This window comes from Protopterus annectens, chromosome 3.part1, assembly GCF_019279795.1.
Source record: "Protopterus annectens isolate FY-2018-M chromosome 3.part1, PAN1.0, whole genome shotgun sequence".
NCBI lineage: Eukaryota > Metazoa > Chordata > Ceratodontiformes > Protopteridae > Protopterus > Protopterus annectens.
In genome coordinates this window covers 298,390,432-298,417,791 of record NC_056732.1, presented here as the reverse complement: position 1 = coordinate 298,417,791, position 27,360 = coordinate 298,390,432, and the positions used below count along the sequence as shown (strand labels likewise).

At 40.8% G+C, this 27,360-nt stretch overlaps 1 protein-coding gene across 1 annotated transcript in view; it reads right to left on the bottom strand.

Annotated features, from left to right (window-relative positions):
- Positions 1-27,360, bottom strand: part of SLC2A13 (solute carrier family 2 member 13) — a 2,419,048-nt gene that overhangs the window by 2,357,753 nt on the left and 33,935 nt on the right. The window contains exon 2 of the mRNA XM_044066204.1: positions 640-799. Within this exon, the coding sequence (XP_043922139.1) occupies positions 640-799 (160 nt within the window). The remainder of the gene's footprint in view (positions 1-639; positions 800-27,360) is intronic.

Below are 27,360 nucleotides of genomic sequence, written 5' to 3'. Positions count from 1 at the left end.
GCCGTCTCCCCTTTAATGGACTCATTGGATTCTGTCAGACATTTTTTCCACAGGATCAGTCCTGTATATGCTTACTGAATCTTTGTTTTGCATATGGGGTGCTAGACTTCCTATGGGAGTCAAGCTTAGAATTCCCAGTTCAGCTAACACCATAAAGACTACAGGTGTGACTAAAATTGCTGAACACCGATAATCATTACAAAAAAATAATGCAAAACGCAGCCTGTGTACAGTTTTTAATTCAAGTCACACACATAAAATGTCATTTAAATAATATTACTTTCAAATTGAATGCTACATCTGCTACTAATCTGAAATCAGACCCTGTCCACTTTAACTCAATGATATTAACTATTCTAAAAATGAAAAGCTACAAAGCCAGCTACTCAGCATGTAACACTAATTCTACTTGTCACCAGATAATGTACTGACTAACAGGTATCCAACTAATACTCAAGTTATTAATTTAATGGAGGCATATTCCTTTCTTATAACAGTCTGCAGAAATTGCAAGCTATTCCGTGATTTAAAAGCACACCAGACGCCTCAGAACTTAAAATGCTTCAGAGGAACAGCAAACCAGTTTTGCCCTATTGCCTCTGCATTCTAATTATACAGATGTAATCATTTTAAACAAACCTCCATCCATCTTTAGGAAGGAAACTGAACACCCCATCCAGGAGACTGGCAAAAAACTGTCCTCCAGTAATGAAGAGGTTATTCACAGTAACCAATCGGCCTCGTAAATGTGAGGGAGAACACTCAGCAATATATACGGGGACCGTCATGGAAGCTATACCTGTAAGAAGCATAAAAAGAGAAAAGAAAATCTCAGTAAATGATCTTTAACAAATTAAATATGTTAGAGATCATCAGCTAAACAACTGAATGCCATGAAATAAACAGGTAGTAATTATAAAAATCATACATTTCCGAGAAAAAGCAATGAGGTAAAGGTTATTCTGGAAGAGAGCTGGCAATAATACAGAAAATTAAAACACTGCATAATTAGATTTTGCATAATGAACTGTAGCTGCACAAAAAGAAATGCAAATTTAGATTTAAATATTAAAAAACAAAGTTATGCAGTAAGTTTCCAGTTAATCAGCCAGACAATATTATAATAGTCAATATTCTTTGCTCAAAAAATATCATGCAAATTGGCAAAAAGCACGATGTTTTTGAAAATTTATATACAGTTAAGCTAATGGATTTTGGCATTAAGAAAATCTTGTTTTGCAATGTTAATGGATTTTGGCATTAAAAAAATCTTGTTTTGCAATTTTTTTAAAGGACATATTATTTATAGTCTGAGAACACTCCCCATTAAGCAAAGTAGTAGAGAAAAAGGTTACTGTTGGTGGTGTATAATATGTTCCAAGGGTGCATGTCAACTTACTGAAAAGCTATAGTGTGAAAGTCATAACAATGAATGTACAATAATGAAGTTCCCAATGATGAAATGTTAAAATATTGAAATCAAAGCATCCACTCTCCTACATATGTGGAAAGACGGCCTTGCCTACCCCCATGCAGAAACCAAGTTAGGTCAAGTTCACGTTTCACTAATGGCAGTGATATTGTTTGTTGGTTGGTTGGTTTGGTTGTGTACTGGCACAGCATATATATATGTACAACATGTGAGCTGTTAGGTACTTCTGAGTGCAACATTACAAAGCTTCTACATTTGGATATTTCAGAATTTTGCATTCAATATTATGAGATTCATAATACCATTATTCAATACGTTGTCTCATACCCATATTTTAATGATCATAAAGGATTTTCATAAGCATTTTTTTTCTGGCTACTAAAGTAATGGTATAAAAGCATCAGAGGGACATAATCAATAAGGATTCACACAATGCTTTGGCATGTCATGTTGAAACAAATAGAGGTCATTCATTCATGTATAAAGTGATCGAGAATGTTTTCATTGGACCGAGGAGAGTTGATATTGAAAACCAAACGGAATTAAAAGAGATCAAATGGATAATCAATCTGAGAGCCGATCACTTTCCAGGTTTAAATAGCGTGGTCCCTTTAAAACCAGTTTTGAAAACTAAGAGACCCAAGTTAAAATAAGTATGAATTCTATTAAAGAAGATGTTGCTATCATATACTTGAAGCAATTGAGATCAAAAGGAGCATTCATTTTTTTCTCTGACACACTTGTAAGACTATTTCCAATAAATTGCTAAAGAGAAGCTAAGCAGGGTTTGCCAATACAGGTCTATAGAACGCCTGGTTGTGGAACTATGCTTGGATGCAAAGTAAACATTTTACATCTTAAAGTTTTTATCTAGACACATATTGAAGGTTCCTTACGCACCTGGTTCATGACAACTGCTTTTTATAAATAAGGTTGTTGTTCACATTTACATGTATGATGCCATTAAGTGTCGTGAAAGCTTTTTAATCTTGTATTGAAATTTATCTAAGACGAATGCAAACAAGTCTAGATCATTGGTGGATCCTGGGGATCATAGATTCACCGGTTCCCATGACAACGGAAGTTGTCTGAACGCTACACAATGGTCAAAGATGGTAATCATTAAAGAGAAGCCGGTTAGAATGTAAACTGAACTGTTTGATTCAGCTATAAGATTAATGTTCTGCGACAGACCACGAATATGTTGAAGAATTCTGGGCATGCGTATCTCAATGGTTAGAGTTGATTTACCTCTATTCCCTCTTTTTTCGTGTAGCCATCAACACAGGTTATTAGAAAGTTGGGAAGCAAAGTAAATGTCTCATACTTTAAGTTTTTATCTGCTACACGTTACAGGTTTATTATGTATTGAAAATACTGCAACTGCTCTGAACTCCAGCTTTGTATTGAAATATTCTTAAAATCAACACAAGCAAGCCTAGATTATAGGTGGGTTTTGGCGATCGTTGCCTAACCAGGTCCTATGACAATGGTAGCGGTCTGTATTTTATGTAATAGACACAGACGCACTGAATTGACAAAAGGCTTCAATGGATGAGTTGTTAGTAATCTGTCTGCACAGATAGAACCTAGTTTTTGTGAACAAAGCCGAGTCTGTGGGGTTTTGGCGGAGAATGGTGTTGTGCACACTGGAATGTTCGATCTTGTGATTCTTTTTGGATCTATTATCTGGTGTTTTTTTGTGCCCGATCAATTTGCACCATTGTTGTCAACTTAGTTCAAAGATTGCAGGTCATTTGTCATTTACTACTGTGAAGAAGTTAGTCACTAAACTATGGCCATGATTTGAGTCAACGGTGCGATCTTATACCAATAATTGGTGCCTACGTTTTTTGCCAAACCTGATTGGTTGGTTATACAGCTTAATTTGCATACAAGGATGCATTTTTCAAAAAGGCGGGAAACGGAAATGATCATGTTTTTATACGCAAATGAGGAAGTGAAATACTCATTTGGATTTGTTATACAGCTTAATCTGCATTTAAGGATGTATTTTTAAAAAGGCAGGAAACGGAAGTGATTATACTCTCATACGCAAAAAAGGAGGTGAAACATTCATTCGGATTGGCTGTTAGTTCTCTAACCTATGTTTGGATTGGCTAGTACAATTGAAAGTTTTCCTATTAAAATTAGTGTTTGTCCCATTTTCTAAATTATGATCTGAAGAAGACACTTGTCGAAAGCGCTTATCATATCGAATTTTAGGGACTTTTATTTTGTTCATTATTTGGTATTTGGTCTATTAAAGGACATTTGTTTTTGGATTTTAACCATTTGTGGATTTGTTTCCTTTGGAGCAATCTTTTGGTGAATCAACTGTCTTTGTTTTTTGGATTTGAGACAGTTCACCACAGTGTTGGGGACATTTTGTTGCTTTTGGATTTTTAATCTTTGGTCTTTCCTGGTTCACAACTTATGAATTTCAATCATATCCCCTGTTTCAAACAATGCAAGCACTCAGAATTATGACTTTCTGTTACTACAGCTTCAGTGACATTAACAACTTCATGGAGTATGCGACAGCAAAGGATTAAATAACAAAATTAAACCTCTAACACCTGTTGGTGCTGTTGAATGTCTTTTGAGTTTTTCCATTGTTCAGCTCTCATCAAAATGACTTAGGTTGTGGATTATTAACTAATTTCTTTGTTTAGAACATGCTAATGATTTGAAAAGCTTTAATTCAAACTAACACATTGGATTGTGTGTGTGTGTGTGTGTGTGTGTGTGTGTGCGCACACGCACATTACACACACACACACACACAAGTATTACGACGCACATTGAAAAAAATATGCTGATGCAACATAATTAGATCAAAGGTACAGGTTCACTTGAAACATCATGTGCATTCCTAGAGATTAAATACTTTACAGAAAATATGTACAAGTCACGCTATATAATTCAAAAAATGTGGACAAGTTACCAAGGAAGAGCAGAAAACTTAGATGTACCTCATATTGATCACTGCTGCATTCACCCAAGCTATATGGATATAACCTATATATAGTCTAAGCTATATGGGTTATGTCCTGCATAAGATATAATAGCTGGCTAGCTTCTAAAGCTGCAGGGAACCTTCCACATGCCCATCTCATTAGTCAGTTCTAGATTAGCAGATTAAAAAGATTGTTTTGGGTGCCAATCCCTTCAATGATTTCCTGCCACCAAGTATAGTGCTACTCTGTGGGCTTATATGGACCAACGTTCGGCTAACTGCTCCACTGCTGGGCAGATAAGTTCCCTTTGAGGGAAAAAAAACTCTACATTACTTTTTGTTGTTTAAACATGTTTTCTGTGTAAAAAAAATATTTTAAAGCTACAAAAGTATTTTTGAAATATTTTACTGTCATGTTACCTTTATGTACTCTTAAACAAAACAGCACATTTTTACTTTTGTGGTAAAAAGTTGCTAAAGGATGTTTAAAATTACTTTTTTAGTGCAGAAACTGTACTTATTTTATGTCTTCTGGCTGGGGAAAGTATTAAGTGATTTTTACTGTTTTTTTTTTTTTTTTTTTTGTGGGGAAAAAGTGACTTTATTGCAACTTTCCTGTAATTCCAACTATAGCTGCTAAGCTTTCCCAGAAAACAAGCACCATTTTCAGCTTCATGATGGAACCAACTACCAGTCAGACCATCTTCCAGCTACAAAAAGAAAAGTTAACTAAGCAGTCTTTACCATCACAACAAGCTAGTAATTCAAATCAGCCACAGGTGGGTGACACTGCGGCCGAAGCTGGTTCCTCAGAGCACTCATCTTTTAATTATGATCCTTCTGATGTTGTTCAAACAACCACCTTGGACAAGGGGCCAGCCATGTTCACTGCGGTTGTTGGGATCCTCTCTTTGGGCAAGAGACAGCCTCTCTTGTCTGTAATAGGAGAAGAGAAGGATGTGCCTTTGCTGAGCTTGAGTGTTTTGTCCATCCTTGTGGAAGCATCTCCTGTGCAAGTTTCTTTGGACAGGAGTAATTTATAGGGCTTTGCTCACAGCCTTGTACAGGCTAGTGATCTTTCTTATAAGTTCATTTCTGGTAAAAGAAAAATGGATTTCTCTTTCCTTGAAGAGGATCAAGATATTGAATCTGTAGGGGAATGTGAGGAGACTGATGCAGGTTTTTCTCCAAGTTTCTGATTCAGATGCAGAGGAGAGTATGGTACCGGAATCTCCTTGCAAGAGATTCACTTTCTCTGAGACTATTTCCAGAAGGCGTCAGTATTTTCATTGGTAAAACACCGAGGTTTCTCAGTCCCTTAGAAAATATTATGAGTTGTTGCATTTACAATTTCCAGAACCTCCCTTCTCCCACTGCTGTCAGCACTGAAGGATCTTTTTGTCACAGCCTGTGATTTTCCCTGACAGCCAACCTGCCACCCCTAAGAAAGCAGACAGAAGGCATTAAGCTCCTCAGTCTTTCAAGTCCTTATACAGTCATCCAAGACCTGATTCAAATAGTTTAGTTAATCCAGCTGCTGCCAAACATTTTGTTAACTCTATAATCATTTTCCTTCTAACAAGGATGGTAAAGCTACTGATAAGACTAGTGAAAAAAGTATATGCTTCTGCAACTTTGATTTTTATGTTTTAACTGCTAGGCTCATTTGTTAAAGTTTATTCTGACTAATTCTGAAAGTAAGAGGAATGTTTAGTCTGCAGTTTCCTCTTATGAGGAAACATCTGTTTTGTGTGGTTTAGTTTCTTCTATTTCTTAGGTCACTACTTATTGTTTGAAGTGTTTATGACACTGTAGATACTGCTTCCAGGCTGTTGCCACTGGTGCTGTTGAGAGGAGGTTTGAGTGGCTACATTATCAGAACCTCCTAGAAGATGTCAAAAATGAAATTCTGAATTCTCAAATAAAGGAAACAGGAACTTGGAACTTTGGGAAAAAGTTTTTAACGTAGTGTTAGCATAAATGAAATAATAACAACCCTCATTGACACCCCAAACATTTGTAACTAGATGTATACTTGTCCTCATCACAGACTATGTTGATGTTATGTAACAACAATATATGTTTACAGATGTATATTTCAGGTAGGCTGAATAGCACGTCTGTATATAATTGTAGAATGATATGTAATTATTTTGTTGTCAGGGTAGAAAATGTTATGAATACCATCAATATATGAAAATGTTATGACTGCCTTTGAAAGTAATGTATTACAAAAGAAAATAAAGTTTATGGAAAAAAAAGAACAGTGTTCAGAAGGACTCAGAAAAAAAAAAGAAATTTCGAATTCTCCTGGGACAGAGATTTAGTTTTTGGACTCCTTGTTGCCGTGTGTGATGACAGAGGTAAGCTGATTCAGGGAATCTTTCAGATTTTTTCTGCACTCTTTCTCTAAATTTTTTAAGGGATTTTCTGCTCACTCATCCAGCTTTGGCAAGAAACAAAATAAACACTCTCAGCAGAATTCTGGTAAGTAAACATTTAAAAACGCAATGTCAGGGAGGACACACCCCAGAAAAAATGTCAATCAAATAAAGCAGAAAGACCCCTCCCACCCCTGCAGTCCCTTATCCCTATCAGAAAGTTTAAATCTCCATTTCTGTCTCTCTCTTTGGCAACAGATTGTTTTAGACAAATGGGTTCTGAAGCCGATCCAACTAGGGGACAAATGGCAATGGAAGGAAATTCCTCCTTTTCAGGGAATCTTTCCTCATCCACCAGACTAAACCCTTATCTTCCCTCCTGCCATGCAACACATGCTGTCTCAGGGGGTAACAGAAGCAATTCCTCATTCCCAAATGGGAAAATGATTCAATTTAAGAGGAAAATGATTTCATTTAAGAATATTTTTAGTGCCAAAGGAAAAAAATTAATTGAGACCAGTTCTGGACCCTTCTTTCATGAATTAGTTTATAGTAGTTCCAAGGTTCAGAATGCTTACACTTCACGACCTATTAACACTTTTCCTCATTTGAATTTTCTAGTAGCCTTATATTTAAAAGATGTATATCATCACATTATTATTCAGCCAGATGTCAGACTTCTTAAGGTTTTTGTGTATCTGGATCACATTATCAATCCTCTGCCTTACCCTTTGGGCTAGCCACTGTTCCAAGAGTGTTCACAAAGTATCTAGCTCCAGTCACAGCCCATTACAGGCACATTTTTTTTCATATTTAAGTGCCAAGAATCTCTCACTTGGGTAATTTGTTAATTTATTTATGGACATTTGATTACAGAGAAAGTCCAACTGGGGAGGTGCCAATTTTCAGATGAAGCCTAGAAAGAAAAGCTCCAAAGTATTGCAAAAACTTTTTTAAGAACAATAATTTTACAATCTTCAAAAATAATAAAAAAAAAAATCTACAGTTTAAATAATTATACCAATTTAAACAATGTGACAACAATGGTTAAAAACAGATACAGCTTATGGGGTCTATATTAGATCACCGAATGCTTAGGTAAGCGAATGGTGATTAATCAACCCCATGTAAGCGAAAGCTTACAACATCAAACCGTCAGAACAGCGATTTTTTTTTCCAAGGGAAAAAAATCGCTGTTCCAACAAAAAAAAAAAAGTAAGCACATTAAAACATGAGATTAAGTGGGGGGCTTCACACCCCACACTCCTCGACATGGGGGGCTGTGCCCCCACACACCCCCTACTTAAATATACTAACTTCAAGACCGCACCACAGTGCCGAAAACAGCAAAGTACCGAAGCGACCAAGCGAATTCTTTCCCAGGGAAAGAATTCGCTTACATGCTGCTTCGATATTTTGCAGTTTCGGTTTTGTCAGTTCGACCAAGACGCATTCGAAAATATGCATCTTTGGTCTGCTGATAGCAACCCAGCTTATGTGACAATGATTTAATATTTAGAGAAATTTTAGTCAGTTTAGATAAATAAAAGGAAACTTGGTATAATACCAAAGGGAATTGCAATATAAAGTAAAAGGAAAACAAACAGGGTTATGGCAAATTTACATAGAGAGTTGGGATAGAAATTCATTAAGTCAGGATGGGAGTGAAGAAGTGGCAGTAAGGAGATATAAAGTATGAATAGACATTTGTTCATATTTAGAAGTATGGTTTATCCTGGAGTTGAGCAAGAACAGATCCGGATTTTGGCTAGGATGTTTTTCAGAATTGTTTTAAAGGACTGGAGGAAGGGTACTGACCTTATGGATACAGATAAGGAGTTCCAAAGGCCTTAGCAACACAATATGAGTCCAGACCATGTCCAGCAAATTTGATATATTTATAGACATAGAGAAAGAGAGAAGTTTTTAGTCATTGGATCAGACTGACAAGTGGGAACATAGTTGAATAGAATGGTAATAGATCTCCAACGCAGGCGGAGATTCAAAACATTCAAAAGTCTATTTTACTCCATCACACAGGATTGTGTTCCCAGGATGTCTGCTAGACACCTCAATACAAAGAGCTTTTCTTCCACAGAAAAAAGATGATCTATATAATATCTGTATTCCAGGGGTTTTCCACTTAGACTATTGTCACTATGAGAGCATACCTCAGGATTCTGGCTGTCATGGTATCCATGATTCTCATGATACTTCTTGCAAGGCTTTGTGTTGTATAGATATAACTGTATCTGATGTCTCTTTGGTCCCAGTATCAATACAAATTATCTTTTCAAATTCCACTTCTGGAGCTGGTGGAGTATGCATGAATCCAGGTCTCCCCATCCCCCTGCTGATCCAAAGCTATTAGTCACAGCAGACTTGGAGAGCAGTGATATAAGTGCAAGGTCTCTGGGACAAGAAAGATGGACCAAAGCACAAAAAATAAGAGAAATGTTAGCACTTGCAAATGCTTTCAATTCTCCAACTGGGTAGGTGCCCAATTTCAACTCCAAGACCTCTTCAAGTAATTACAGACAGTATGATAGTAATGTGGTAAATAAACAAGTAAGGAGGAACTACATATTAATCCCTGTGCAGATTAGCCATGATAGCGTGGGATACAGGTTAGCATCACAGTCTTACTCTTCAGGCATCTTGCATTTCTTCACAGAAAACTTGTGTGGCAGACAACCTGAGCAGGACAAAGGCAGACACTCATGAATAGACACTAGATCAGGAGGTCTTCAGAAATTTGATAAATCTGTGTGGAATTCCTCAGGAAGACCTTTTTGACTCCTCTCTAAACAAACAACTGGCAACATTCTGTTCCAGGACTCCATGCAAAAAGGCCTGGAAGACAGATGACTTCTCTTTTTCTAGGACAGGAATGTTCCAGTATGCTTTTCCATCCTCCCTTCTGATATCCAAGGTACTTCTGAAGATTCAGAAGGAATCCCACAAAACTGTTGTGGTGACTCCCTTCTGGCCCAGGCAAGAATGGTCGTCCCTTCATTTGGAAATGGACAAGAGCAATTACCCCTAAGCTTCCTCACAGACTGCATTTACTCACACAAGAACAGGGGTGTTTGATATATTCCAGCCCCAAACAATTAAAACTGCCGGCCTGAATGATACAGTTTTGATATCTTTTAGGCACCTGTTTAGTGAGGACATGTAGCAGGTACTGATGAAGCAAGAGAACCTGCTACTAGAAAATCATATATAAGCAAATGGAAAAGGTTTTATAGTTGGTGCCAACCAAACAACCACTACCCATTCAAGACTAGTGCTTCTCTGGCTTTACAACATTTGTGTGAGTTGCTATCCATTGCTGTCTTACTCCTCTGTTGAGGTTTATTTGTTAGTCATTTTAGCAAGTCTGCTCATTGATCCGTCTTTCAATGCATTCTCATCTGAAAATGTTTTTGGAAGGTGTGCAACACAAGAAGTCTTCCAAAAAAGCCAGTGTCTTCTCCTTGAGATCTTAATTTTGTGTTACAGAAGCTAACGCTTGATCCATTTGGACCAGCTCATCTGGCTGACTTGAGGTTCTTAACAAGTAAAACAGTTTTACTGACTGCGGTGATCTCTGCAAGAAGGATATCTAAGCTGCAAGCTCTTAATGATAGGTCAACCTTCTCTTTCTCCAGAGAATCATGGTTTCTTTGAAAACTAATCCTTTTACATCTAAAATGGTATCAGTTTACTTTAAGACTAACTATCCATCTTCCTGTGTTCTTTCCTAAAACCAAGAAAGAGGAAGAAAGGATATTTTATACCTTGTTTATACACAGTCAACTTGGGTACTTTCTTGACAGAACAAAATCTTCCAGAACTTCCAGTTGTTCATTTCTTGTGAAGATAAGAAGAAAGGACAGCCTGTGTCAAATCAGGCCATGTCACCAAGGTTGTCTCCACCCTTCGTTATTCCCACCACAACAAAACTATTCCAGGCAGAGTCAAGGCACACGCTGCCAGAGCCTTGGCTTCACCTATGGCTTTTTGGGAAGGGTTGGACTTTAGAACGATTCTAGAAGCAGAAACTTGGTCCTCCATGCTGACTACAAACACTATAAACTATATTACTTTTTCAGAGCTAGGGCAGGCTTTGCTACAACCATTCTCCAGGGGCTCCTGGACCCTTCCCTTTCCTCCTATCAGTTGTTCTAAGGTATGCTACTCTACCTATACAGCTTAGACTACTGCAGCAGAGATCACGATGAAGCAAACAGTAAAGTTGTGTAAGTAAACGTGCCATAACAGTAGATGTTCAAATGATCACTGTCGCAGTAGCTGCCCCCCCCACACACACACACACACACACACGCACTTTGTTTTGATGTGTTTTTTTATGCCAGGGTATGGACATGTGTTTTTTTTTCTTTTCATAGTAAAGTTCTGTCAGGACTTAGCCTTCTTCTCTCAGTTGGCAAGAAAGCTCTGAAGGGCCTGGCACCCAAACCAGTCTTTTTGGTCACCTCAACTGAAATGTGCCCTGAAACTTTGGGAGCTGGCTGACTGATATATCTCCTTGGTAGGATATAACCCATATAGCTAAGGCTATTCGGCAGTGATAAATTCAAACAAATAGTATTATGGTAGTTTACTTGCACAACTGTACTTTTTTGGGTCTATATCATCTTGTCAAAATGGCATAATAGAGAATGTCATTTCGACGACAAATAAACAGCAAACTGCAAAAACAGTGAAAGTCCAGGTCACAGATGACCAACAAGACACAACACCAGTTAAAACATTTTGGAGGGGCTTCACCCCAAAAACTAAATATACCAGCTCTGAGATCGCTCTACAGTGGGGTAAAGGACAATGTCACAGCAACGGCCAAGTGATCTTTTTTCCCATAGGAAAAAATAAAATCACTGACCTAAGCTTTCTCTGTATTTCCAGTTTGCTATTTATTTGTCATCGAAATGGCATTCGCTGTTATGCCATTTGAACAAGATAATATAGACCCCTTTTCTGCTCATATTCTACTAGACCAAGAATGACAGGACAGTCTTATACAAGACGCCTTATATTCGGTGCAATAAAATGCAAGAGTAATATACCTGGAAACCACAATAGAAAAAGTGTACAGAACTGAATGGGAAGCAGCAATAGATATAACCTGGGAAAGGAAGCTGGGATAATTATATTGGATGACAAATGGTAAATAATCAGATTGAGAAAGTGGTAAGGAAGGTCACTGGAATGTAAAGGAAGAGACATCAGCTACAGACAAACATGACTGAGAGAAGAAGAAAAATACAGTTTTGCACCATGATGTCAGTTAACGAAAAGAGATCCCTACTATTACAACAAGGTTAAAAAAAGGCACTGTACTGTACTGGGGAAAGGGGCCAGGAGGAATCATGGTCAATAGCTTTAAGCTGCTGTGCAGTATGGAACAGACTTTTGCAGTCCTTCACTGTACGAGCTGGTCACAGGATGATCAGCACAGCAGAAAGCTTACTGGAATTCAGTCATGCTGCAGTCAGTGGCACACTGCAATTTGTCATGATTCCACTATGTTACGTCCTGCAATGTCAGCAGTGCTACTTTCATGACTTGCTCTGCCACAGCAGTGGTTTAACTCTACTATGGAACACAAAACAGCAGCCAAAGATTGAGCTGCTTTGAGACTGTTTCTTCATGAACTGATGATATTGAGTCTAGTCCATAGCATTTTGTGAAGCTATATGCTGAAGGACAGTTGCTGCTCCAACAAATAGATACTCTATGGAAACACACTTCACAAAAGCTGTCCTCCCAAAGAAGACACTTTTCTACAAGGAGAAGGCTGCCTCAAGGAAAGGCTGGTGTGAGTTATTACTGCCCTTGCGCATCTGTCTGAAGAGCTGATTGTCCACTCTGTCAGTGTGACATCCTCCTCTTTGCTTTGGTGGCAGTCAGGCTGGGAGATGGGACCTCTGAGGGAAGCAGTGGTCAGGCATCCCTCTGCTGCACTGGGATCATTAAGAACCATGGTATCTGAACTCATAGCTTAAGCCCTGACCTACAAAGGCCAGTTGCTCTTGGTCCCCTTTTACTACAGGTGAGTTGGATGCTGCATTTGCAGTTATGGGTCAGGGTGTACACAGACTTTAGTGGAACCTGGAAAAAGTCTTCTCTGGTGGTTAAAAGGGCAGCCTTGCAGCAGAGAGGACCAGGGCCTTTTCATTTATGCTCTTCGGATGTTCTTATAGTTCAGATTTAAAGAGCAATGGGCATAAAACAGAAGCATACATGAAGCTGGCATTGATGTCCTCTATGAAGGATGTGTTATTCACACCTGCATGGCTACCTCAGCTTTTGCTAAGTAGCTTACAGATGCTGTTGCATCATATGCTATCAACACCATAAGCAGAGTTACCATGGACGTCATGACACCAGAATTAGACAAGTTGCTTCTCCTAAGATTCAGGTGAAACATTGACACCCTTAGCAGTCTTGTCCAATAGATGACACTGAAAGTAAAGCATATTCTCTTGGAAATTCAATACTCTCATTACATGTGCTGAACATGTGAATATGTACTTCCAAACGTCATTCAGAGATTTATATTCCTTGCCTAGGATGGCCTAGAGACACAGGATTGCTTTTCATTTCTATTGCTACTATAGTTTGTTCATAGAAAAGTTTTTCTACTCATAAGTCAAAGCATCTGAGGGATAAAATATTCAGTTTGCTTTTTTGGAATGGGTGTCACTATACTTGGATAGTCCCAATAATTTTACCAACCATAGTGTAGATACATGCATCCATTAATGACTGCATTTCTAAGGTAAAGAGTAAATCTGAAAGAAAATCCTTCTAACAATATAAAAGACAAGGAACTGCTTAAGAAAGGACTCAGTAAATATTTCTTAGATCTCTAAGAAAAAAAGAAAGGAAATCCATAAATTTAAATTTAGGAATATTTTATTAAGCCAATGCTTATCAGAATATGAGCTTGGCCATCATACAGAGGGGAAAGAAAAGGAGGGTTGAGATGGGACTTTATCCTGTTTCGGGAAAATAACTGACCCATAGGGTACAGCAGAACAGTCTAAAACAAAAACATTACAAAGCAGTTCTCCTTCATGAAGGTACAAGTCCTGTCATGTAGTCAAGATCATCCCAGTGTAAGATGTGCTGTATTCCAGTTACACTCTAACACAGAAAGGAGGAAAGGAAAGCACCTCTTCTTCTTCTTTCAGCTTTTCCCAGTTAGGGGTCGCCACAGCAGATCACCTGTCTGCTCATGATTGGCAGTAGAGTTTTACTGTGTCGAGTTGCCAGCCCGGTGCCCAACTTTCCACAGAAGGCATACATACGCATGCATGCACTCACGCCTAGGGCCAGCTTAGAGTGTCCAATCCACCTACAGCATGTCTTTGGGATGTGGGAGGAAACTGGAGCACCTGGAGGAAACCCACGCGACCACAGGGAGGACATGCAGACTCCACACAGAAAGCACCCCAGCTGAGGATCGAACTGGAGAACCTCTTGCTGTGAGGCGACAACGCTAACTGCTTCACCACCGTGGCTGCCCAAAGGAAAGCATCTCTAACCCATCTAAATTCAACATGACCTGCTTTGTAATAAAAAGAAAATATGGAACGAAAATAATTAAAATAAAATAAATTGCATTTTGTCAGTTTTATGGTTTCTTTGATGCAAGTCTAAAGAATATATTCATGGACCAAAGCAGTTAGCTTTGTATGTTGGCCTCTCTCACCTGTTTTCAATTTGTCCCATATTTCCAGATTACCTATGTCAATGATGCAAGCCTCTTTTGTTCTAGTAGGGTAGTGTGTGCTGCAAATTTTACTGCAGTCATTAAAAAACCATGGAGTATATTAACTGGTAGATTGCAAGCAATATAAAATAAATTAATGTAAAGTGTCATTAAGTTTGCTGTTAAAGTCATGGAATTATCTAAAATTGATCCTTTTAAAAACAGTGTCATTTTACCTTAGTTAATCAAAGACCAGTAGATACAACAGCTGTTCAAAACACCTGAGAACACATTTTTATATATAATAATAGGAGGTACATCTGCAAAGCAGTTATTGTTACACCCTCAGAGCACTTGGCCCTCCCACTTTGGTTTTTGCTGGGGTGCCTTTTGTGCAGTGTCTGCAATTTCTCCATGTATTCATGTGGGTCTTCACCAGGTGCTCTGGTTTCCTCCTATAAATCACTCAGTGATCCTTTAATCTGTCTGCAGGCATGCACACTGTGTGAGAGTAAGTCAGTGAGTTCAACAGTGCATCTGTGTGAGTGTGGCTATGCCCAGCAATGGGTTGATGCCATACTCGGGATGGGTTACATGATCTGCATCTGCTGAGTGCCAGGACTGTCTCCAGGTCACTTGAGACTCTGCATTAGACTAAGTAAGTAATTGCGAATGAATGATGTGGCACTATAATATATTATTTATGGTTACATCCTTATAATATACATCTATTTTTATAATTTAATATTTATACATGGGGTGGAGTTTACTATAATGGAGTACAAAGAAATGCATTTGTTTTAAGAATGCTTTAACTGAACCCCTCTGTTTAAACTTTGGAGGTGTTGCTTAACACATTCAGTGTTTTGCTAATGGTTCAAGCTGCTGGTGTGAAATCTGTGCCATATTTAGTTAGTTTAGATAAAGTTTGTGCTTTCAAAATGGCAGATGGCAGCAGCAGAACTATAATGATAGGAAATATGGAATCTGCTATGTTGCACACTAAGCAGTTTAACTTGTCTAGACTATAGCATTTTAGATGTGATCACATCTCTAAGAAAAGATTCAAGTCTGCACTGAGATGGTCAGTGTATGGCATTTATTTGAGGCCAGTAATCATCTTTGTGAGGTACTTCTATGGCCTTTCCAGCTGCTGCACATATCTTGTGAGGTACATTCCAAAAGGAGGGTAGTACTCTATAATGGGTCTAATGAGTGCCGAGTACAAGGGAACAATGACCTCTTTTCTTCCTGGATGAAAACCCTTTTGTGATGAGGTGCGCCACACAGAAGGATTTCCTGACTACTGTGGTGATATGATTATCAAAGGAGAGACTACTATCCACCTGGGTCCCAAAGTCTCTTATCACACATTTGGCATTAAGTAGACTGCCATTTATGTGGTAGTTCATGGGTATAGAGTTTTTACCAAAGGGGATGACAATGCACTTTTTGGCATTGAGCTTGAGGCCATGGCTCTGACACCAGGCATCTGTCTCAGTGAGGCCCTTGTATAGGATGTCCACATCATTTGGGGACTCGACTATGGCTCCTAGTTGGCAGCCACCTGCGAATTTCATTAGCCAGAGGCCTTCTGTGTTAGCCTGTATTTCAGAGAAGTAGATACCAAACAGGAGAGGTCCCAGGACTGCACCCTGTGGTACTCTACTTGTCACTGGTTTGAAGTCAGATTTGGAGTGTGCAACTTTTACAGTGTGGGTTCTGTCAGTGAGCCAGTTGGCAACCCATCTTGTGACATAGGGATTTATACCTAGTTTAGTGAGTTTAGCTATAATTCCAGAATGGGGGATGATGTCGAAAGTCTTGGCGAGGTCAAGATAGCCTGTGTGAACCACCTTACCCACGTCTGCGACTTTGGTGACTGCCTCAAAGAAGTCGATCAGGTTCAGGAGGCATGATCTGCCTTTCACAAATCTGAACTGGATGGGGTCCAGAGTTTTGAGGTTACCAATGTCTTTATGAGTTCCATGATGATACGTTCCATGGCCTTGCAGACCAGGCTCATCAGGTTAATAGGGTGATAGTTCCTAGGATCAGTGGTGGCTCCCCCTTTGTGGAGTGGGATAACTTGCTGTGCGTCATTCAGTGGGCACAAAGCCTGACGTGAGACTATGACTGAACATGATGCTTAGGTGGGGAGCCAGTTCGTTCTGAAGTTTGTATAAAACACAGCCTGGGATGTTGTCCATTCCCATGGATGATGTGTTTTTGGTTTTAGAGAGTGCAGCTTTTACCTGCATAGATGTGATTACAGGTACTCTGCATTCTTCCTGTACAGATATGGGCAATTTAGGGGGTGAGAGGGGGGTAAAGTTAGCACTGAACCTATCTGCCAGGATGTTGGCAATATCAGTTGTTTCTGTAATTTTCATGCCATTGTGCTGTAACGCAGAACAGAGTTGGGTGTTGCCATTGAGATTCTTGACATAGCTATAGAATGCTTTTTGGTTGTCTTTAGAATCAGTGGCAATTTTGTTTTCATAACTAGCTCTGGAGGATCTTATAAGGGATCTCAGCTTCTTACTGAAGTTGACCAGGGAGCTACTCCACTCATGGGATTTTACTCCCTTTTGCAAGAGTTTCTTCCTTCTGTTGTAGAGTTTTTTTTATGGCAGGGGACCACCAGATTGGCTTTCTTTTTTTGGAGGATAGTGTCTTGGTTCTGTCTGGGATAGCACGATCCCTGCACTTGTGTTAAAGTGCATTTGTACAGGATTCAGCAGCCATGACTGCATTGTCCATCTGCATGGGTGTAATGAAGTTCGCCACTTCTATCTTAAGAAGCATGAAGTTGGCTTTGGAGAACTTTTGACCATAGTTTCCTTAATGGTGGGTGGGTGGGTGGGGGTGGGATATGGATATCTAGGGTGATTAGCTTATGGTCATATCTGACCAACAAGGAGTTGACATGTTGGTAATGACTAGGTCTAGGATATTGTTGCCCCTGGTGGGGTTCTGGATAAGTTGAACTAGGGCACTGGAATTTATGAATTTCAGAAAGTGTTGAGTGAAGAAGTTGGAACATGAGTAGTTTTCCCAGTTAATGGTGGGGTAGTTGAAGTCGCCCATTATTAGGGTGTTTGATTGAACTCTAATATTTTCCAGTATATCAAGAAAAGAGGAGTGGGAATCCTGGGGCATGGTGGGGGATCTGTAGCAAGCTGCAATTTGGATTGCAGTTTTTCCCAGAGTTAGTTGCACTTGGATTACCTCGGCTGCATTATGCTGCGCAACTAGCCTGGAGGTGTGGATATCCTTAATGAATATGGACACACCTCCGCCTTTGGTGTTCTGGTCCAGGTTAGATGGCCGAAAAGTGTGGTATGAGTCATAGTCTGGTAATTCAGGGGAGCTCTCTAGAGCCTTGAACCAGGTCTCAGTCACTGCACAGATATCGATGTTCTCCATTTTAAGCAGTGCCTCGAGTGAGTGCATTTTGAGATTTAGACTTCTAGCATTGAGTGATATTACCCTCAGTTTTTGCTTGCCTGTTCCTGTTACGGTGGTGAATTTGTCATTAGAACCTTGCCTAAAAAGGCACTATATGGGTGGCAAGACCCTTAGCCAGTATCCGTAATCCCATGGGCGACAGGTGCAGGCCATCTCTGGCAAAGCATCGTGGTCTGTCGACCATGTAGTCCCAGGCAGACAGACACTGGATCCCCTTAGAATAACACCAGAAGCTTAGCCAATTGTTGAACTCGATCATTTTCTCCTTGTACTGTGGTAACATTCTGGTCAATGGCAGGATGCTACGCAGGGCTAGGGTCATACCTGCCTGGGCTACAAGATCAGAGAGCTCTTCCATGTCTCTTTTCATGTAGTTCAGGGAGGTATGTCTCAGGTCATTCACACTAACATGGACAATGACAGTCATATTTGTAATTGATATGAAGTGACCTGAGTGCGTGGGTTATGTGGCAGGTCCTGGCACCTGACAGGCAGCTGACAGTAACCTTCACCTTGTTTAGCCTGGTGAGTGGGACATCAGTGTGCCTGACTATAGAGTCACCTATGACTACTGTGTTGGGTACGTTGTTTTGCCTTATGGGCTGTGGTTTATTGGCACACTGAGTCTGTGGGCTATGTGTCATTTGGGTTGTGTTAGGGGATGGAGGTTGCTGACGTTTCTGCTTTGGAGGTCTCTGTTGCTTGAGCAGATTATTATCGAGAGCCTCCATGAATGTTTTTGTGTTCCTGTTTGTGGATTTTTGTGGTGTAGGTTTAGTGGGACTATGTGATGAGTGTGGTGTGGTGCAAGTGTTTACCTTCTCCTCTTGACTGTCAAGTTCAGTCTTGGTTGGAGAGAGCTTTACCTTCAGTTTGGCTAGATAAGTGCACCTCTCACAGGTTGTGGTGTTGGGTGGTAGGAGGAGGCATACAATGAAGGCAGATAGTATCAACAGCAGAAAGAGCCAGGACTACTTTCATGTCTCCCTCCTGTGCACCACAGTACCCTTTTACTTGCTACTACAGTGAAATTCTGAAGCATTTTCTTACTTTGTTTCAGAATTGATCATGTTACAAAATGTTGCAAGTAAAGATTAACGTGGACAGAATTCTTTCAGAACTGCTGTGCTATAAAAATGTTAAAATGCTTTTAAGTATGACTGCAAGATGCGCGCGTTTATATTTACATAACATTGCTACCACGACATACGTTTGATCAACGGTTGTATGGCCGACAACAAATGTTATACGGACTTATGACTGTCGTGTAAAGTACGTTACATAGCATGAATGTCAATGTATTGACTGTCGGACATATGACTGTCGTGTATGTAACTTTAGATGTTTTGATAGTAAACCTAAAAAACACACACATTTATTCCCCACATTATTTTTGGTTTTGTCCAGAATTCTTGCATTAAGGGGTCAAGTGGTAGTGTAGAAGCATGTACGAGCAGAACTGGCACCAATGACGAGTTCTGTCAAATCATTGCACACAGCAGTAAAGGGTCAAAGACTAATTCTGCCCAAGCCTCAGCAGTCAGGATCATGGGAGTTTACTAGGCCCTTTTTAAGCCTAGCCATTCATGCCTCAATTTTCCCAATCATCAATGCCCACAGGCTAGAATGGCTTTGGTATATACCTGTGCTCTAGGGTATCTACAAGCTGCTCCTGCCTGTAAGGGCTACAACTGACAAGCCATGGGTGAACTTGCAATTTCTTATCCATTGATCCAAATTACACTTGAATAGGCTTATGAAAAAGCTCTGTTTCACATGAATGGGGAGTCTGTCCCATAGAACGGGTAATTTCTGAGACGCATGCCTGTCCCTCCACCAAGTTTTGTTTATGTCACATATGAGGTTTAAATCCTTAGATCAGGTAATTCTAGTGCTGTTTATGTTGTGAATGTGTAGCAGATCTATCAGGGCTGGATCAGAGAATTCCTTGCAGGTTAGGCATAGCTCGACCCTCAATAGTCTGTAGGAGACCAAGTGCAAGGACAGAGCTTTGAGGCAGTGTGCATAGGACATATTATTTATACTCTTTATTCTTTTAGTGAGGAACCACTGTGGCCACTCCAACTGTGGCAAATACCTGGTGAGGTACTTGCCAAAAGGTGCATTGTACTCGATTATTGGTCTATTGAGGGCTGAGTATAGTGGGACTCTGACCTTCTTAGATATGGATGCCATGCCCTTACTTTCAAATTGTGCCATGTAGAAGAATTTTCTCAACACCATGAACACATGGTGAGCAAAGTTCAAGTTACTGTCAACCTGAGTTTCCAAGTCCCTTACCACTGCATCTACACTCAGGGGAGTGTTATCAATGTTGTAGTTTGCAAGGGTGGTAGTCTTCCCGAGGAGTATGATTATGCATTTTTTGGATTCCGTTTTATGCCATGGTTCTAACACCAGTTATCTGTCTGTGTCGGATCTTCATGTAGGATATCTACATCTTTGGGGGATTCAATGACTGCACTCAGATTTGGTCAACCACAGGTCTTCTACATTTGCTTTGACTTTAGAGAAGTATATTCCAAGCAGAATAGGACACAGTACTGAGCCCTGTAGGACATCACTAGTAATAGAGGCCTCTTGGTGAAGTGAATTTGCCTACTCAAACTTCATGTGTCCAGTATGTGAGCCATTTGGCTAGCCATCAGTTGACATAGGGATTTATGCCTAAACTTGTGAGTTTGTCTATAATACTTGAGTTAAGTATTGTGTCAAATACCTTTGTCAATTAAGGTAGGAAGTATGTACCATATTTCACTCATCCATGGCTCCAGTGAAGAAGTCCACCAAGTTCAGTAGGTATAATCTGCCCTTGATGAAACTGAACTTGGATGGGTCCACTGTTTGAACATTTCCTGTGTCTTTATCAGGCCCACAATAATTGGTTCCATGGACATGCATATAAGACTGGTCAAACTTATGGGTCTGTAGTTCCATGAGTTTGTTAATGGTCCACCATTGTTTAGATGGATGACAGTTGCAGTCCTCCATTCTCTAGGGATGATGCCTACCTAGATGCTGTGGCTGAATAGAGATTCTAGTGGTCCTTACAGGTCACGTTTTGAGCTATTTAGGAGGCCTCCAGGGATATCATCAGGACCTACTGATGCAGTGTTTTTAGCTCTGGAGAGTACAGTGAGGACCTGTTCTTTAGTGATACATGGTGGAGAAATGGTGGAAGGAATTTTGTGGGAGAAAGTGGGGGTGATAGGGGGATGAAAGCTGAACTAAATTTTATCAGCTAGCAAATCTGCTATGTCCCCTGATTCTATATAGGAAGTTCCATTTACAATTAGTTCAGCACACTGCTGAGTGTTCCCTTAAGACTGAATACAGAACTGAAAAATGCCTTACACTTAATCCTTAGATTGGGAGGCTACTTTTGCCTCAAATTTGGCTTTAGGGGACTTTATTAGTCTCCTGGGTTGCTTGCTGAGACTGATGAGGGAGTCCTTTTGTTTCTTGGGCATAGCCCTTCGTATTTTTGGATAGGATTTTCTTCTTTTTGTTTTACAACCTATTTATACTGGGTGTCTACAAAGAGGGCTTGTTTTAGGAGTTTGTCCTCAGTTTATTTCAGTTTGGTACTGCTGTTTCTATGAAGTTATTTACATGCTTGTATAAGGTTTTGTGAACACTTCTCCATAGGCTACTTTGTTCTCCGAGTTTGAGGGAATCTTGGAATTTAGCTATGTTTTCACTTAGTAGGAGGTAGTTAGCTTTGGAAAAGTTCTTAAAGGCTCTGGGGCTTGCTGGGAGTTCCACCTTTATATTTATTTCAAGGGTTACCACTTTATGATCTGCTCTGACCAGTGCAGACATTACACAAGGGCAAGTGCAATGCTCCTTCATATATGAGAGCACTAGATCCAGGATATTTGCACCCCCCAACCTCTGACCAATATTGAAGGAGATGATGATGGACACATTGATGGATGTCAGAAGGCTGATCTCAAGAACAAAACTGTTGGTCCCCACAGGACTGACCCACTTGCAGATGCCAAGAGGGCCCTGGCACTAAATAGCTCAAGGTTGCTAAGCTCAGTGTCAATGGCATTGCTGACACTGAGGTGGTCAATGACAAAGTCTGCAGTCTTGAAATGGATGTCTTGAATTTAACAGATTCATCAACACTGGCCCCAATACTGAGTGATCAAACGTCAAATATACTGGGTCCAGAATCTGTACAGGACCCAGTAAGGAAAGAGAAGGGTCAGAAAAGTTCAGCTGTGTACACTTACCATAAATGTAGATGTCCGAGTGTATTCACTGTTTCAGTCATTACATTTGGGTTATCTGCTTGCAAGTAGCCCTCAGTCAGTCTGATTAACAAAGTCTTGGGTCCTGCGTCAGTTGCTGTCCCTTCTTCCATGATGTCAGGTCGTCAGGGGTATAGAACATGCAGCCGACGCCATTACATCAGTTTTTCTTGCCCCGGATGTCAGGTGCCCCCCTAATGGGAAGCAATTAAATATAAAAGTACAATGATATACCTCCAACAAAAAAGCAAATACACCAAAAAGGCTTTTAAGCATAGTAAAGGAAAGTAGAGGTATAGCCAAAAGAAGTTAGGGGGCTGGAGGGAGGGTAACCAGGACTGCAACAGTGAATACACTCGAACATCTATATTTATGGTAAGTGTACACAGCTATACTATGTCTTTGTGTTTCACTGTTGCAGTCATTACATTTGGGTAGATTCCCAAAGCTATGGTTGGGAGGAGGAATTTAGATAGCATTAGGACCAGCTATAAGGCCCTGCAAGACTGCAGTGGCAAAGCCATCTCTGGATTTAGAGAACATTGGCAAATGATAATGCTTGGTGAAATTATGTACAGAACTCCAGGTAGCAGCTTATAGGATGCCCCTGGTAGGGACGCCTCTGAGAAAGGCTGTAGAGGTAGATGCAGCCCTGGTGGAGTGAGGTCTGATTCCCTGGGGGATAGGTTTTCCATGGTGCTTATAGCAGAAATGAATGCAATAGCCTTTCCATTTAGAAATGGTTTGTTTTGAAATAGCCTTCCCCTCTGCCCCTGCAGCAAATGCCACCAGCAGTTGTTCAGATTTCTTTTGAGGTTTAGTCCTGTCCACGTAGAATCTAAGTTGTCTGTGCACATCTAAAGAATGCAGTATCCATTCTCCTTTGTTCTGTGGATTGGGAAAGAAGGTTGACAAATGAATGGACTGATTAAGAGCCACACTGGATACCACCCTGGGCATGAAGGATGGATTGGTTCTGAAGGACACCCTGTCCGCATGAAAGATGATGAAAGGCTCCACTGCCATAAGGGCCTGTAATTCAGATACCCTTCTAGCTGAAGTGATTGCTAAAAGGAAAACTGTTTTCCAAGAAAGAAATTTTAAGTCTGCAATAGCAGCTGGCTCGAAAGGAGGTAGAGTGAGTTTCTCCAAAACAAAGTTAAGGTCCCAGGTTGGGGTTGGAGCTCTCCTGGGTGGTCTCAAATTTTTGGCCCCTCTGAGGAACTGCTTGAGCAGTGGATGAGAGGAGAGGGGAGGCTCTGTGTTATAATGAGCTGATATGGCTGAGGCATGGATTTTAATGGAGGAAATAGACAGGCCCTTGTGAAGCATCTCAGTTAAGTATTGTAAAATCTGAGGTAAATTGGGCGCTGCTGTGCTCATCCCTTGAGACTGGTTCCAGGCACAGAACCTTTTCCATTTTTCAGCATAAGATTTTCTAGTACTAGGCCTCCTTGCCTCTAAAATGATATCCATCACAGGTTTACTGAGGGATGGTAAAGGAGAAATTATGTAATTAGCCAGGCTGCAAGGTTCAGTGTTAGAAGCTGAGGGTGCAAAATCTGGTTCTCCTGCTGAGACAACAGGGAAGGAGTCTGAGGTAGGTGCCATGGGGATAACCGTGACACACTGAGCAGGAGGGGGTACCAGTGTTGGTGTGGCCAGTCTGGAGCAATCAAAATCATCCTTGGTTTGTCCTGTTTGATTTTTAGTAGTACTTTGGAGAGCAGAGGCAGAGGGGGGGAGGCATAGACTGATGGGTTTTTCCAGCTGAAGGACAGAGCATCCACTTTCCAGGCTTGTTTGTGGGAAGTCCTTGTGCAAAATTTGTCCAATTGGTAGTTCTGGGGAGAGGCAAACAGGTCTATATCTGGGCTCCCCCATTTACTTGTCAACATGTTGAAAATCCTTGGTTCCAGTTTCCACTCATGGGTCCATGAGGTTTCTGCTTAGTCCGTCTGTCAGTGTATTTAATTTTCCTGGCAGGAATTGAGCTTGTAGGTGCACTTGGTAGCTCAAGGCTGTGTTCCACAATGCCATGGGCTAGTCTGCAGAGGGGGTAAGAATGTGCACCCCCCTGCTTGTTTATGTACCACGTAACAGTGGTGCTGTCCGTCTTTACCATTAGTTGTCCTGGAAAAATGTGGTCCTTGAAGGCTGTCAGAGCATTCTGTACAGCTAACATTTCTTTTTGATTGATATGCAGGTGCATTTGACTTGGGTTCCATTTGCCCTGAATGCACTTCCGTGCCAGGTGAGCCCCCCCATGCATAGTCTGATGCATCTGTTGTTACGGTTTGGGTGGCAGGGGGTGGTGTGAAAGGTAGTCCCTTGTTTTGGTGGCAGGCCTATGCCCACCAAAGGAACTCTAGGTGTAGGCAAGGTATGATAGGAATCATTGTTTCTAGATCCTGAGAATGTTGACACAATAGGCTTTTTAGACACCACTGTGGTTTCCTCATATGCAGTCTTGCATATGGAATTAGAAGAATGCAGGAGGCCATGAACCCCAAGGCTTGCAGTATTTGTCTTGCAGATAGCAGTTTTTGTGGCCACTTGTTTGAAGTAATTTGTCAAATGAATTTGTTTTTCTGGCGTGAGGTAAGCCATCTGGGAAGTTGTATTCAAGCTTGCTCCCAGGAATATAATTTGTTGACAGGGTACCAGGTGTGATTTCTTTTCGTTTATAGTGTACCCCAGACAAGTTAGAACCCTTTGTACAAAGGTCAGATGATTCAAAAGTATGTCCTGGCTTTCTGCCTGAATTAGACAATCGTCCATGTATGGGAATATTTCTTTGCCTGCAAAATGCAATAACTGGAGCTAGGTACTTTGTGAATACCCTGGGTGCAGTAGATAAGCCAAAGGGCAGTGCAGAGAACTGATAGTGCGTGTAGCCTACTTTGAAGCGTAGGTATCTTCTGCAAGATTCCTTGATTGGGATGTGCAGGTATGCTTCTTTTAAATCTAGTGTTGCCAACCAGGCATCTTTGCCTAGCATAGGAAGTAATTGCTGAAGAGCCAGCATCTTGAATTTTGGAATCTCCAAAAAGGTGTTTAGAGTAGACAGGTCCAGGATAGGTCGCCATGAATTGTCTTTTCTGGGTACCAGGAAAAGTCTTGAGTAGAAACCTTGTCCATTTTCCTCTTCTGGTACCAGTTGAATAGCCCCCATGCTTAACAGAGAGAGTACTTGTCTCTGGGCCTCTGCCCACTGATTTGGGGGTAGGTCCGGCCACCCGCTTGGTGTTGGCAATGTGTGGAAGTGAAATCTGTATCCCTGGGACACTATATCTAAAACCCATTTGTCCTGGGTAATGAGTTCCAAATTCTTTGCATGAAAAGCAATATTTCCCCCCAAAGGGGCAGTCAGTTGATAAGTGCTTGGAAATTCTAAAAGGAAGTCACTGAGATACCATATGGGGGAGTCCTATTATTCCCAGATTTGGAAGTGGAGGCCCCCCACTGCTTAGTTATGTGTGTCCCCTGGGACTGAAACCTGGGGGTTTTGCTGTGTCTGGGTTTGGTTTGAGAAGACCTGGAAGGGGCTGGTATGGACCAATTCTTAGAGGGCCAGTGCCTACTAAATCTAGGAGGCTGAACTTGTAAGAAATCTTTAACAGTTTGCATAGATTTAGCTCCATCTTCCATCTTTTTAAGAACTTCCTCAGCCTTGTTGCCAAACAGGCGGTCCTGATTTAAGGGAGCATCCAACAATTTAGCTTTAACATGATCACGCAAAGATTGCTCCTTAAGCCAAGCATGCCTTCTGAGCACAGACCCAGTAACAGCAGCCCTGTAAAAGGCCTCTAATGAATCAAAACCACATTGCAAAGTATGTTTTCCAACTTGTTCAGCAGAATACATTAAATCTTGTAATTCTTTATTTTCCACACAGTCAGGAATCAACATCATTTTCTGTTTAAGCAATCCAGTAACATGTTGCTAATATTTTAACATATGAAACTGGAGTTTAAAGCCCTAATGGCCAAGGCTGCAGAAGTGTAAACCTTCTTACCCCATCTATCCAGCACCCTGGAGTCTCTATCAGAAGGGGTAGGATTTTTAGCAGTAGAAGCCTTAATGCCCTTGGGCCCCTGTGAAATAGTTTCTGGATCTGCAATAGGATTTTTAAAAAGGAACTTGTGGGACTCAGGGAGCCTGTAGTATCTGTCAGGTTTTCTGGGAGCAGGAGGCAAGGAATCAGGGGCCAAACTAGATTCCGAAAATGCATCAACAACAATGTCTAGTACAGGAGGAATAGCTAAAGGTCTATGCTGAGGTAGGAGAAGGAAATCCCTAAGCCTCTATTTTGAATCAGAAAAATCCTGGCGTTCCCAGTGGAAATGCTCCCTTAGAGTATGTAAGGTTTCCCTAAAAGAAAAATCCTCAGGAGGGGAAGCAGGGGGAATGGAGTCCTCTGCATCAGAATCTTCATAAGTAGATAAGGGCAAATCCAGATCATTAGAAGAATCAGAAAAAACAGAATCCTGGTCAGAAGATTCATAATCAACTTCAGTCCTAGGCCTCTTAGAAGGGGGGGGGGTTGGCTACCCCTGATTAGAGTTATTAGATCTTCAGCCATTCTTATCATTTGTTTTTTAGGCATAAAGGCCTGAGCATGTGGCCTGGGCATGGTGTTTTAGGCATGGTTTGAGATATAGGCCTAAGTAAAGAAGATGGCGTTGGTTTAATATGCAAGTCCATAGGCCTGAATACACCCTCAGAAGCTGGTGCCTGTACAGCAACTCCGGACCCATCCAAGGTAGAGACATCCGCGGGTTCCATAGTTTAAACATCTTGTGGCATACCGGACTCCGAATGGGTCTCAGTAAAGGCCTAAGAATCAGTAGTAGCTGGTATCAGGGGCTGCGAAAGCGCCTCACTGAGTACCGGCAAACTGGCAACTGGCTTGGGAGAAGCGTCGTCGGCAGTTTTGGACCTCGGTAGCCTCTGTCTTTATCTTTGCGTTTTTTCCTGAATCCCGGTAATTGGATGACTAACCGACGTCATTTCTGCATAATTAAACTGAGAACCAAACTATTTAGAGGTGAAAATATACTGACGACGGATAGTGCGCTGATTAAATAAAGCACAAAACAGCAAGGTACGTT